Below are 12423 nucleotides of genomic sequence, written 5' to 3' on the forward strand. Positions count from 1 at the left end.
CCCACACTCGCTCGCTCATTCACTCACTCACTCGCTCCCACGCTCACTCACTCACTCACTCCCCCACTTACTCACTCACTCACTCACTCCCCCACTCGCTCACTCACTCCCCCACTCGCTCACTCACTCCCCCACTCGCTCACTCACTCCCCCACTCGCTCACTCACTCCCCCACTCGCTCCCACGCTCACTCACTCGCTCCCCCACTTACTCACTCACTCCCCCACTTGCTCACTCACTCCCCCACTCGCTCACTCACTCCCCCAATCGCTCACTCACTCCCTCCCCCACTCACTCGCTCACTCACTCCCCCACTTGCTCACTCACTCCCCCGCTCGCTCACTCCCACACTCGCTCGCTCACTCCCACACACTCTCTCGCTCCCACACTCTCTCTCGCTCCCACACGCTCTCTCGCTCCCCCGCTCTCTCGCTCCCCCGCTCTCTCGCTCCCCCGCTCTCTCGCTCCCCCGCTCTCTCGCCCACTGACTCCTCACTCACTATCCCACTCTCATTCGCTCACTGCCCCGCTCGTTCGCTCACTGCCCCGCTCGCTCGCTCACTGCCCCGCTCGCTTGCTCTCTCCCCCAGTCGCTCTCTCCCCCAGTCGCTCTCTCCCCCAGTCGCTCTCTCCCCCAGTCGCTCTCTCCCCCAGTCGCTCTCTCCCCCCAGTCGCTCTCTCCCCCCAGTCGCTCTCTCCCCCCAGTCGCTCTCTCCCCCCAGTCGCTCTCTCCCCCCAGTCGCTCTCTCCCCCCAGTCGCTCTCTCCCCCCAGTCGCTCTCTCCCCCCAGTCGCTCTCTCCCCCAGCCACTCCGCTCTCTCCCCCGGCCACTCCGCTCTCTCCCCCGGCCACTCCGCTCTCTCCCCCGGCCACTCCGCTCTCTCCCCCGGCCACTCCGCTCTCTCCCCCGGCCACTCCGCTCTCTCCCCCGGCCACTCCGCTCTCTCCCCCCAGTCGCTCTCTCCCCCGGCCACTCCGCGCTCTCCCCCGGCCACTCCGCGCTCTCCCCCGGCCACTCCGCTCTCTCCCCCGGCCACTCCGCTCTCCCCCCCGGCCACTCCGCTCTCCCCCCCGGCCACTCCGCTCTCCCCCCCCCCGGCCACTCCGCGCTCTCCCCCGGCCACTCCGCTCTCCCCCCCGGCCACTCCGCTCTCTCCCCCGGCCACTCTGCTCTCCCCCCCGGCCACTCCGCTCTCCCCCCCGGCCACTCCGCTCTCCCCCCCGGCCACTCCGCTCTCTCCCCCGGCCACTCCGCTCTCTCCCCCGGCCACTCCGCTCTCTCCCCCGGCCACTCCGCTCTCTCCCCCGGCCACTCCGCTCTCTCCCCCGGCCACTCCGCTCTCTCCCCCGGCCACTCCGCGCTCTCCCCCGGCCACTCCGCGCTCTCCCCCGGCCACTCCGCGCTCTCCCCCGGCCACTCCGCGCTCTCCCCCGGCCACTCCGCTCTCTCCCCCGGCCACTCCGCTCTCCCCCCCGGCCACTCCGCGCTCTCCCCCGGCCACTCCGCTCTCTCCCCCGGCCACTCCGCGCTCTCCCCCGGCCACTCCGCTCTCTCCCCCGGCCACTCCGCTCTCTCCCCCGGCCACTCCGCTCTCCCCCCCGGCCACTCCGCTCTCTCCCCCGGCCACTCCGCTCTCCCCCGGCCACTCCGCTCTCTCCCCCGGCCACTCCGCTCTCCCCCCCGGGCCACTCCGCTCTCCCCCCCGGCCACTCCGCTCTCTCCCCCGGCCACTCCGCTCTCTCCCCCGGCCACTCCGCTCTCTCCCCCGGCCACTCCGCTCTCTCCCCCGGCCACTCCGCTCTCTCCCCCGGCCACTCCGCTCTCTCCCCCGGCCACTCCGCTCTCTCCCCCGGCCACTCGGCCACTCCCCCCCGGCCACTCGGCCACTCCCCCCCGGCCACTCGGCCACTCCCCCCCGGCCACTCGGCCACTCCCCCCCGGCCACTCGGCCACTCCCCCCCCGGCCACTCGGCCACTCCCCCCCGGCCACTCGGCCACTCCCCCTCGGCCACTCGGCCACTCCCCCTCGGCCACTCCCCCCCGGCCACTCGGCCACTCCCCCCCGGCCACTCGGCCACTCCCCCCCGGCCACTCGGCCACTCCCCCCCGGCCACTCGGCCACTCCCCCCCCGGCCACTCGGCCACTCCCCCCCGGCCACTCGGCCACTCCCCCCCCGGCCACTCGGCCACTCCCCCCCCGGCCACTCGGCCACTCCCCCCGGCCACTCGGCCACTCCCCCCCGGCCACTCGGCCACTCCCCCTCGGCCACTCGGCCACTCCCCCTCGGCCACTCCCCCCCAGCCACTCGGCCACTCCCCCCCGGCCACTCGGCCACTCCCCCCCGGCCACTCGGCCACTCCCCCCCGGCCACTCGGCCACTCCCCCCCCGGCCACTCGGCCACTCCCCCCCGGCCACTCGGCCACTCCCCCCCCGGCCACTCGGCCACTCCCCCCCCGGCCACTCGGCCACTCCCCCCGGCCACTCGGCCACTCCCCCCCGGCCACTCGGCCACTCCCCCCCGGCCACTCGGCCACTCCCCCCCGGCCACTCGGCCACTCCCCCCCGGCCACTCGGCCACTCCCCCTCGGCCACTCCCCCCCGGCCACTCGGTCACTCCCCGCCCCACTCGGTCACTCGGCCACTCCCCGCCCCACTCGGTCACTCGGCCACTCCCCGCCCCACTCGGTCACTCGGCCACTCCCCGCCCCACTCGGTCACTCGGCCACTCCCCGCCCCACTCGGTCACTCGGCCACTCCCCGCCCCACTCGGTCACTCGGCCACTCCCCGCCCCACTCGGTCACTCGGCCACTCCCCGCCCCACTCGGTCACTCGGCCACTCCCCGCCCCACTCGGTCACTCGGCCACTCCCCGCCCCACTCGGTCACTCGGCCACTCACTGCCCCACTCGGTCACTCGGTCACTCACTGCCCCACTCGGTCACTCGGTCACTCACTGCCCCACTCGGTCACTCGGTCACTCACTGCCCCACTCGGTCACTCGGTCACTCACTGCCCCACTCGGTCACTCGGTCACTCACTGCCCCCCCTCGGTCACTCGGTCACTCACTGCCCCCCTCGGTCACTCGGTCACTCACTGCCCCCTCGGTCACTCGGTCACTCACTGCCCCACTCGGTCACTCACTGCCCCACTCGGTCACTCGGTCACTCACTGCCCCACTCGGTCACTCGGTCACTCACTGCCCCACTCGGTCACTCACTGCCCCACTCGGTCACTCACTGCCTCACTCGGTCACTCACTGCCTCACTCGGTCACTCACTGCCCCACTCGGTCACTCACTGCCCCACTCGGTCACTCGGTCACTCACTGCCCCACTCGGTCACTCACTGCCCCCCTCGGTCACTCGGTCACTCACTGCCCCCCTCGGTCACTCGGTCACTCACTGCCCCCCTCGGTCACTCGGTCACTCACTGCCCCCCTCGGTCACTCGGTCACTCACTGCCCCACTCGGTCACTCACTGCCCCACTCGGTCACTCGGTCACTCACTGCCCCACTCGGTCACTCGGTCACTCACTGCCCCACTCGGTCACTCACTGCCCCACTCGGTCACTCACTGCCCCACTCGGTCACTCACTGCCTCACTCGGTCACTCACTGCCCCACTCGGTCACTCACTGCCCCACTCGGTCACTCGGTCACTCACTGCCCCACTCGGTCACTCGGTCACTCACTGCCCCACTCGGTCACTCACTGCCCCACTCGGTCACTCACTGCCCCACTCGGTCACTCGGTCACTCACTGCCCCACTCGGTCACTCGGTCACTCACTCACACAGTCCAGCAGAGGTCACTCTTCTCCTTTCCCAACATTTTGTACTTCCTGCCTCCCCTTGATACCTCAGCTGAGATCTGGAACTCCGTGAGGAGTTGCTGTTGTTTTCTTCCATCTGAACATTTCATGGTTTAATTGTTGATGCTTCCTGATTGTCTAGAATCTTGTTTTTCATTTGTAAAATTGAGTCACAGTCCTCAAATAAGGATATTAGTGTTGATCTGTACCTGTCCTTTATAATTGTATATTTATCGCCAAGGTCACTGAGTTTTTTTAAATTTTCATCCTCACTAGGAGAAGCATGAAGAAAAAGGCCACTTTTACCTGTCCTTTTAATGGCAACTGTTCAATTACAAAGGATAACAGAAGACATTGTCAAGCATGTAGACTCAAGCGATGCCAGGATATTGGCATGATGAAAGAATGTAAGTAATTGTACTTAAACAGAGGGGACGCTTTGAATGAAACTGAATATATGGATGAAGAATACTCAGTTTAGCTTGTTCTTGAGGGACAGAATTTCCAATAATCAACTGCACTTAATGGGCTGAATTTAATATTGAGGCAGTAGCCCTGTCTACTAGCTGGAAAGCCGGTGCTGAATCTGCCGTGGCCATTTCCAGAAGCCTCACCAAAATTCATGGCAATCGGGCAATCTGCTGCCGGGTTTCCTGAAGTTTTGACGGTGATGATCCTGCTTCCTGGAGCTGTCTGCCAGTCCGAGGAATGACAACTCTTCAGTCCGAACAGTGCCACCAGGATTGGTGGCCACTGCTGGGACTGCAGCAGTCACCAGACCAGAAACATCACTGGTGGCCCCAGAGGAACGGTGAGTGGGGTGGACTCACTGGGGATATTCAGACAGCCCTAGCGAATGGATTGGAGGTAGATCAATGTGAAGAGCAGGAGATCTTCCCACAAGGCAGGCCTCGCTGCCAGCAGGGCCAATGTGTGGCACAGGGTGCCCATGGGGAGTACTCTACCCACCAGACCACTGGTAGAATACCAATGGTGGCAATATGAGGCCCTTAACTGGGGCTCGGAACAGGAAGGCCAACCTCAACCTTCCCTGCTGCGCATTTAGTAGACCGCAACAGGAGTCCACACCGAGTTGTAGAAGGAAATAAAGTTTTATTTACAATAACTGGTATTTACACAATACAAAAGATTCCAGCCAGGTCTCGCCTCTATGTCAGTACCCAAACTGGCCAACTTTATACAGAAGTTTTATGCATGGTTTAGGGTTCCCCGCCCCCTTTAACAGGGGAGCTCGTATTCAGTGAGGCTCACGGTGACTTTAGTCATTGCCACTTCGGAAGTCCCATGCAGGTTATGGCTGGGTATTCCCACCCAATGTTTTAGTTCCAATTGCGATAGTGATGGAATCCAGAATACCCTCTGTAACTGTCACTATGAATCAAGGAAATGCTCTGATTACCTAGTTGATGAAGAAACCCAGCACTGTGATGGATAGAAACCTAGCTCTGTAGAAGAGTCATGTGGACTCTTTAGTGGCCACAGAGGAGTCCAAAACGAGAGGCATGAAGAAACTTATTTTATTACAAAGCAAACTATATACACAGTGCGCTGCAAGTCCCAGCCGGGACTACTCATGCTAGGCCCCCATCTATAAGAGTCCATTACTCTGCTGATGGGCCCCCGCTCCCTCAGCGGGGAAGCTCATATTCTACGAAGCTGACAGGGAGTCTCATTGATCCGTCCCCGCAGGTCTGGTGCAGATTATAACAGACGTGAAACTTTAACTCTGGGCTCGATTCTCCCGAAAGGGAAAAAGTTACCTAGTGAGCGCGTTTAGCCCCGTGTTTCTCGGTGCTGGAATAGGGAATGCACAGCCCAGGCCGCACGTAGCCCCGTTTCGTACAGTGGGGAGCTCTGCCTGCCAGAACTCCCCAGTGTAGCGAGAGATGAGATGCCATTTTAAACATCCAAGGCCTCCGAAATTATTCCTGAGCTGACAATGACCCCATTTACAGTAATGTGCTTACTGAACCTTATGCCATTTTGCACTGTGCAGTCAAATTCTCGTCAAAATGATAGATATTGCTTGGCAAAGACCACTTTTACTGTTGTGCACATCAGCAACTCCTTTGTACCTCATATTGGTACAAAGTTTCCTCCAGTTTCCTCGTGTTCCCCAAGTGATTTATTTTTCTGGTATCATTCCTCGTTCACAGATGCTGTTTGTTCACCAAGTGTCATCAATACCTAACTCTGAGCCTAACTGCTGGTCCCAGCCCTGTTTTGGTTTCTGACCACTACTGGGTCTCTGACCTTCATTCTGCTCTTCGCCACTCATAGGCCTCACCACCGTCCCTTCCTCCGCCCATCACCCTCGTGTGAATGACCCTTCCCTCCTACTCCTTGTCCTTCCTCTCCCTTCCTCTTCAATCGGTGTGAGGCACTGCTGCATGAAGGAGCAGCAAAATTATTTCCAAATGTGTGTCTTGATAGCTGAGGAGAAGAGCTACAAACGAGGAGGTGACTGAGTTGAGTCTGTTGTGAAAATGGCACCCGTGATGGCAGAACCCATTTTGGGGGAGGGCCTGAACCTGAGTCAGCTGAATATCTCGCTTACACACAGTGTCCTCAGCTGTCCTGCAGCTGATTTGAATAAGTTGCTGCTCCGTGAAGGAATAGAGGCTTTTTTAAGCTTTGCCAAGGATTCACATTGCAGTAGTGTCGCCTGACTCGGCAGAGAGGGCGAGGTGGGTAGTAGTGGTCCGGGGTTGGCGATCACCTGTTTATTCTGGCACCTCTGCGGTACTCCTCCTGATCCTTCTCAACCTCTTTCTGAAAGCAGAGGAACAGGAGATGGCCTAAGGTACAACCTATGATATCCATGACCGATCGGGATGATTTTTAAAAACTTTAAAAATGGAGACAGTTTTTTAAAGCAAAAATGAAACTACTTTTATATGAAAATGTCAAAGAAGTTCTGACACTTCTTTCTTTCTGATTACTGTTGTAAAATAACACTTTGTGACCTTCTGCTATTCGGCACCTCTGGCCCTCCCAACTCTCCAAAGCATCGTTCCCAGAGGCATGGATTGTTCATTGCATATTCATTGGATTTAATTGTATTCAAATGGTAGGGATGCTCTTGTGCGCTTGTATATAAGAGCAGACTGAAACTGTGTTTAATGGGTTAGGAAATGTGCTTACATTCTATCCAGCCTGGCTATCTGGAATAGAATATTATTCATCCTGACAACTATTGGATGATGGAGGTTAAATTAGGGTTCTGGAGGAACATCCACCATCATTTACAGCCCATATTTGGTTGGACTTTGTGATGTAAACCAGAAAGAAATTTGACTGAAGTGATTATTTGTGGAAAGCTGTTTTGGGAAAGGCAGTACCTTCGGAATAGGCTTTATTTAACATCTTAAACTTTACAGAGTGAGCCTTGCCTTGGTACTTTCCATCTGTTTTTGACTATTAAAATATTTAATATTTATTGAGCTTTTTCTCAACCTCCATGGAGGGAAAGCAAGGGAATGTTATGGAGATGAGTTGGAACCAAAGCCTGCAGCAGTAAGTTTTCCGTTAAAGTTTTCCAGTATGCTGCACAGGCCCAGTTTCCTTTTATTAGCATAAGTGGGTGCCTTGGATAAGCTTTGAACTCCCAACTGAATATCTCCCAGCTAAAATTTGTACAATGATGGCTTCCCAGTTCTGATGGGGAGGACTAATAGTGTGAGGGAGTTGAATTCTATTAGGTGCATCTAGTGCCAAGTCATCAATGGGAAAATGGCTGTGCCCTTACAAATATCAGTTCAATTCCTTCACAGTTGGGCTATAAACTTGTGTTCTCGAAGATCCATTATTTAGACAAAATAAATCTGAGCTCCGGGTTTCTAAACTGCTGCCATCCATGCTGAACCTTTTGGAAAACTATTGGAACTATTAGACTGTGCTGCTGTTCAGAATTCTACACAGTGGGTTGGCTCCACGGTGAGCACAGGTGAGTTTGTGGTATTCCGCCATGGGTTACCAACTTTATTCATAAATATTGTAGCTCCAAACTCTTCCAGCCTGACTTGGGTGGGATTTCCCTGTGCAGTGATGCAAAGTCTTGGATGTTGGGTTTTTCATCCCGTGTGATCGTTTTTTGAACTGTGCAGTTCCATGAGCACCCACTTACTAAATGCTGAGTTCTCCTTTGCCCTGCTATGGGGCTATTGTGATGGCCTGGGGCAACCCCCCCCCCCCCAGTCTGCTTCTGACCTTATGGGGTGGGAAAGCCATAAACTCTGAATTCTGCTCTCACTCTCTCCCATTTTAATTTATCCGTGCGCTTTCTGTCCCTAATAGGCCCATTGGGGGTCCATTATTATAAAGGTCTATATTGGCAATGCCTTTGATCTACAGTCCAAATGGAGGTGGTGGGCGGAATTCTCCGTTCGCCAACGCTGGAATCCCGTTCAGCGACCAGCCGGAGAATACCTGATTCCAACCAAATCGGGGGCGGCGCGGCTTTCGCAATGCTCCGCCCCCCAAAGCGGCGTATCAGAGTACGCCGTAGCGACGGCCTCGGGACATTGCCTGATGCCCGGCCCCCCCCGATGCTCCGCCCCCGACCGGCTGAGTTCCTGACGGCGTGGGTCACGTGGCCTCACCCATCGGGAGCTCAGCGTGGTGGCTGCGGACTCAGTCCAGCACCACCATGGTCGGGGGAGGGCTGATCCGCAGGCATGGGGGGACTAGGGGCACTGTGAGGGGGTGGCAGGGGCGCGTGAGCCGGCTGAAGAGGATGACTATTTCGCGAGTCAGGCCCGCAAGCGGCCTCTGCCATGAAGCACGGCGCAGCCGCTGCAGGCCGCCGCTGTGCGCACGAGCGGCCACGGACCCGGCAATTCTCCAGGGCGTATCGGCAGCTAGAGCCGGGTGCTCTGCGCAGCCGTCCTGTTACCCCCCAGCAAAACGGGGGATTGGTGGCTGTTTTGCACCATTTTTTCTGCCGTAAAACACCACCGTTCCCACGCCAGCATGGGGACATCGCCCCAGAATCGGAGAATCCAGCCCCCAGGGTCCTTGATTTTGCTTTCTTTAAACTTTGGAGGCCTGTTGATGTTGGACTAATATTATCAAAAGTACCTTTGAGACGGGCGTGATTCTCCACGAACCGGCAGGGCGGGCCACTCCGACGCTGAGGAATGGCGTGAACCACTCCGGCGTCGGGCCGCCCCGATGGTGCGGAATCCTCCACACCTTCAGGGGCTAGGCCGGCGCCAACCGGCGCTGAAGGGCCTCCGCCGGCCGCACGACTTGGTGCATGCGCGGGAGCGCCAGAGTGTGCTGGCGTCATCCCAGCACATGCGCAGGGGGGTTCTTCTCTGCACCGGCCATGGTGGAGGTTAACAGCGGCCGGTGCGGAGGGAAAGAGTGCCCCCACGGCACAGGCCCGCCCGCGGATCGGTGAGCCCCGATCGCGGGCCAGGCCCCCGTGGGGGCACCCCCCGGGGCCAGATCCCCCCCCCCCCCGCGGACTCTGCAGGCCGCCCATGGAGCCAGGTCCCGCAGGTAAGGACCTGTTGTGATTTACGCCGGCGGGTCCCGCTGAAAACAGGCGGCCACTCGGCCCATCGCGGGCCGGAGAATCACCAAGGGGGCCGCTGCCTGGCGCTGGAGAATTCGGCAGCCGGTAGGGGCGGGACTCACGCCGCCCCCCCAGCGATTCTCAAACCCGGCGGGGGGTCGGAGAATCCCGCCCAGGGTTCGGGGGAATGACTGGATGTGGGTCCAAGATGCATTCAATCTGGGCAGAAAGGAATAAAAACATCAATGCATGTAAGGGCCCTTTCTTGTTTATTCCCCTATTTCCCCTTTTTTTTTATTTTTCCGTTATCATTTTTGCTCCATGGGTGATTAATGGACATGCGTCTTTGAGTCAAGCAGCAGAGAGAATGAGGAATTCCGAAGTTACAGGAGAGAACACTCTGCTACTCCCTGCTGGTTTGAACAGGGGCTTCAGACTTTTCAGCACCAGAGAGGGAGAGGTGGGGTGGAACTTGGTTTGATTGATTGGCTGATGGCCAATGAATTGACCCAAAAGGCCTTACTCTGCCCGGTAGCAGGTGGTGATTGGATCCTATCCCAGTGGAATGATTTTCAGCGTCCCTATGAGCTCAGTTTGACTCCTAAGATGCACAGGTACAAGGACTCCCTCTCCTCCGTGTTTTCTCCACAAAGGCTGTGAGTGCTGTATTTCTGAAACTACAGAAACCTGAATGAATGAATCTACAGGAAAACTATTACAGGCTGCAAACACTCTCTCCAGAAAGGCTCTGAGTGCCGTATTTATGAAACTACAGAGACCTGAATGAATCTACGGTTAAAAACCTTGAACTGAAAGCAAAGTTTGAGAAGGAGTAAGGCGCTGGAAACAACCATCTGAAACAAATACAATTTTTCCTTTTACTTATAGTTTTTACCCCTTTCTTCCCCTCTGTGTTTCTTTGTCTTGTGTGTGTGTGTGTGTGTGTAGAGAGAGTGGGGGGCAAGTTAAAGTGGAGGGGATTAGGAATTAAATAATAGTTAACCAGTTATAATTGCTGCATATTTCATTATAGTTCTTGTTATAAATAAACAGTAATTGTGTTTACATTTACAAACCTGGTGACTATAATTATTGGGTAGCTTAAGAATTATTGGTTAATTCACTTGTGTTGTGACTCTGGAATTAGTGAAGCTGGAATGGACTTTGTTCTTTGTACTGCGCCCTAGTCCACGGTGTTGTTACATAAAAGATAAATTAATGGCTGGATTTTATTTTCTCTGGTAAAACTACACGTAAACTAGAAGTGTTACAGAAGATGTGCTAGCAACATAAATATCAACCCTAATGAGACTGGACATCCCCCTCACAACTAACATTGGAAATACTTAGCCTCTACTCTTAGCAACATATGGGACTCTGTTTAACATTTTAACTGTGGTACTCTGCAGAGTTTGAACTCAAGTTGAGCAGTATTATGTCTGACAAGTGGGGAGAAGCATTATTATTAACCAACAGGGTTCAAAGAATGCTACAGCTTCTATATCGACAGAAAATCATTTTTGTTTTCAAGTTTGACATTTGACAAACATGTTATTTGTCATTTTTCTCTTCCCCTTCCCTGTGGAAATATGTCTGCCTTCCCAACCAAGAAGGGAGTTTAATTTACTTCTGGCTTCCTGTTAATGTCACTCTGGATACATTTGTGAGGGGTGCATACCTTTCTAACATCCAGCATTCAATACTGGAAACGCCTCCGCACAATGAGGTAAATCAAGCCAGTGGTGTTGCGCAGATGGGTCTATGACCAAGCAATGACAAGGGGAGGACTATATCTGAAAATAAAGGCAAAAGAAGGAACCATATAAACTGCCATTGAATGGAATATCTGTGTCTATGTATTTACATTCTGTCTTTATCGTATGTCCCATGTTTTTCATGTATGGAATGATCTGTCAGGACTGTACGCAGAACAATACTTTTCACTTTACCTTGGTATACGTGACAATAAACAAATCCAAATCCAATCCAATTGATGCTATTATTCCCAAATATGTGCAAAGATGCAGGAACCTCTGCTGACACATTCAAATTTCTCGGACGACTTTTTCGAAGTGCTGTAACGTTAAATAAATACATGTTCATTTTATTAATGGATTTTACTACTTGCCAAAAATGGTTTCTAAAATTGCATTTTTCCGGAGTCATAGGCCAGGGTTCCACTTCTGAGATCACCAGCGGCATTCCTCAGTCCCTCACATGAATGGTCAGGAATATTTTGGGACAGGAAGCACGGAAGCAGAGTTGTTTGAATTAATGCCTGAATTGTCACCTGAGCGAATTGACAGGGTCAAGCAGATTAAAGAATTAAAAGTGGTTATGATTCATGAGGCATTGGCACCAGTACTGGGAAAAGAGGGAGCTCCACTTAAACCTGGCTGGGACCAGTGTCCTGCTGAACTGCATACTAGGGCTGCGGATAGGATTTTAACCTCAAAGTGGTGGGGGAGCTGGGATGGAGCAGTTGGAGGGAGATTTAGAAATCTGAAGAGAAGAATCCAGACAGTTAAAGCAGTGTAGCAATTTGGGTAAAGACAAACCGAAACTGACAGCATGGATAATTTTCCACTCTGTGCACAGAGTACTGGCTGAGGCGAGCAAACCGGTAACCGGTGCAACATTGCCAACTCTATGTGGCAGCGCAGGGCCCCATAGAGCTGACAACGGCAGTTCCACAGAGATCAGGGCCCTATTTTTTTTTTAAACAAACAATTTTATTGAGGTATTTTTTGGCATTGTAAACAGTTACAGATTACAGAAATATGCAAACATCAGTGGAAAACCAACACTTCAACCAAACCATACTGCACATGCCCGCTCCTCTCCCATAGACACTACCCGCCTGTTTATCCCTCCTCCTCTACCCTAATCTCCCTCCCCCCGCTGACGTTCGCTCTCCGGCGAAGAAGTCGATGAATGGTTGCCACCTTCGGGCGAACCCCAATACAGATCCCCTCAAGGCGAACTTGATTTTTTCCATACCCAGAAAACTTGACATGTACGAAAGCCATAGTTCGGTCTTCGGGGGTTTTGAGTCCCTCCATGCCAGCAG

At 55.3% G+C, this 12423-nt stretch overlaps 1 protein-coding gene across 3 annotated transcripts in view; it reads left to right on the forward strand.

The window, feature by feature from the left end:
- The window catches only part of LOC140405513 (vitamin D3 receptor-like), a 230297-nt gene that overhangs the window by 127339 nt on the left and 90535 nt on the right, over window positions 1-12423 (forward strand). For all 3 annotated transcript variants that reach the window (XM_072494055.1, XM_072494052.1, XM_072494053.1), the window contains one exon: window positions 4088-4218. In XM_072494055.1, the coding sequence (XP_072350156.1) occupies window positions 4088-4218 (131 nt within the window). The remainder of the gene's footprint in view (window positions 1-4087; window positions 4219-12423) is intronic.

This window comes from Scyliorhinus torazame, chromosome X (genome assembly GCF_047496885.1).
Source record: "Scyliorhinus torazame isolate Kashiwa2021f chromosome X, sScyTor2.1, whole genome shotgun sequence".
NCBI classification, from domain to species: Eukaryota; Metazoa; Chordata; class Chondrichthyes; order Carcharhiniformes; family Scyliorhinidae; genus Scyliorhinus; species Scyliorhinus torazame.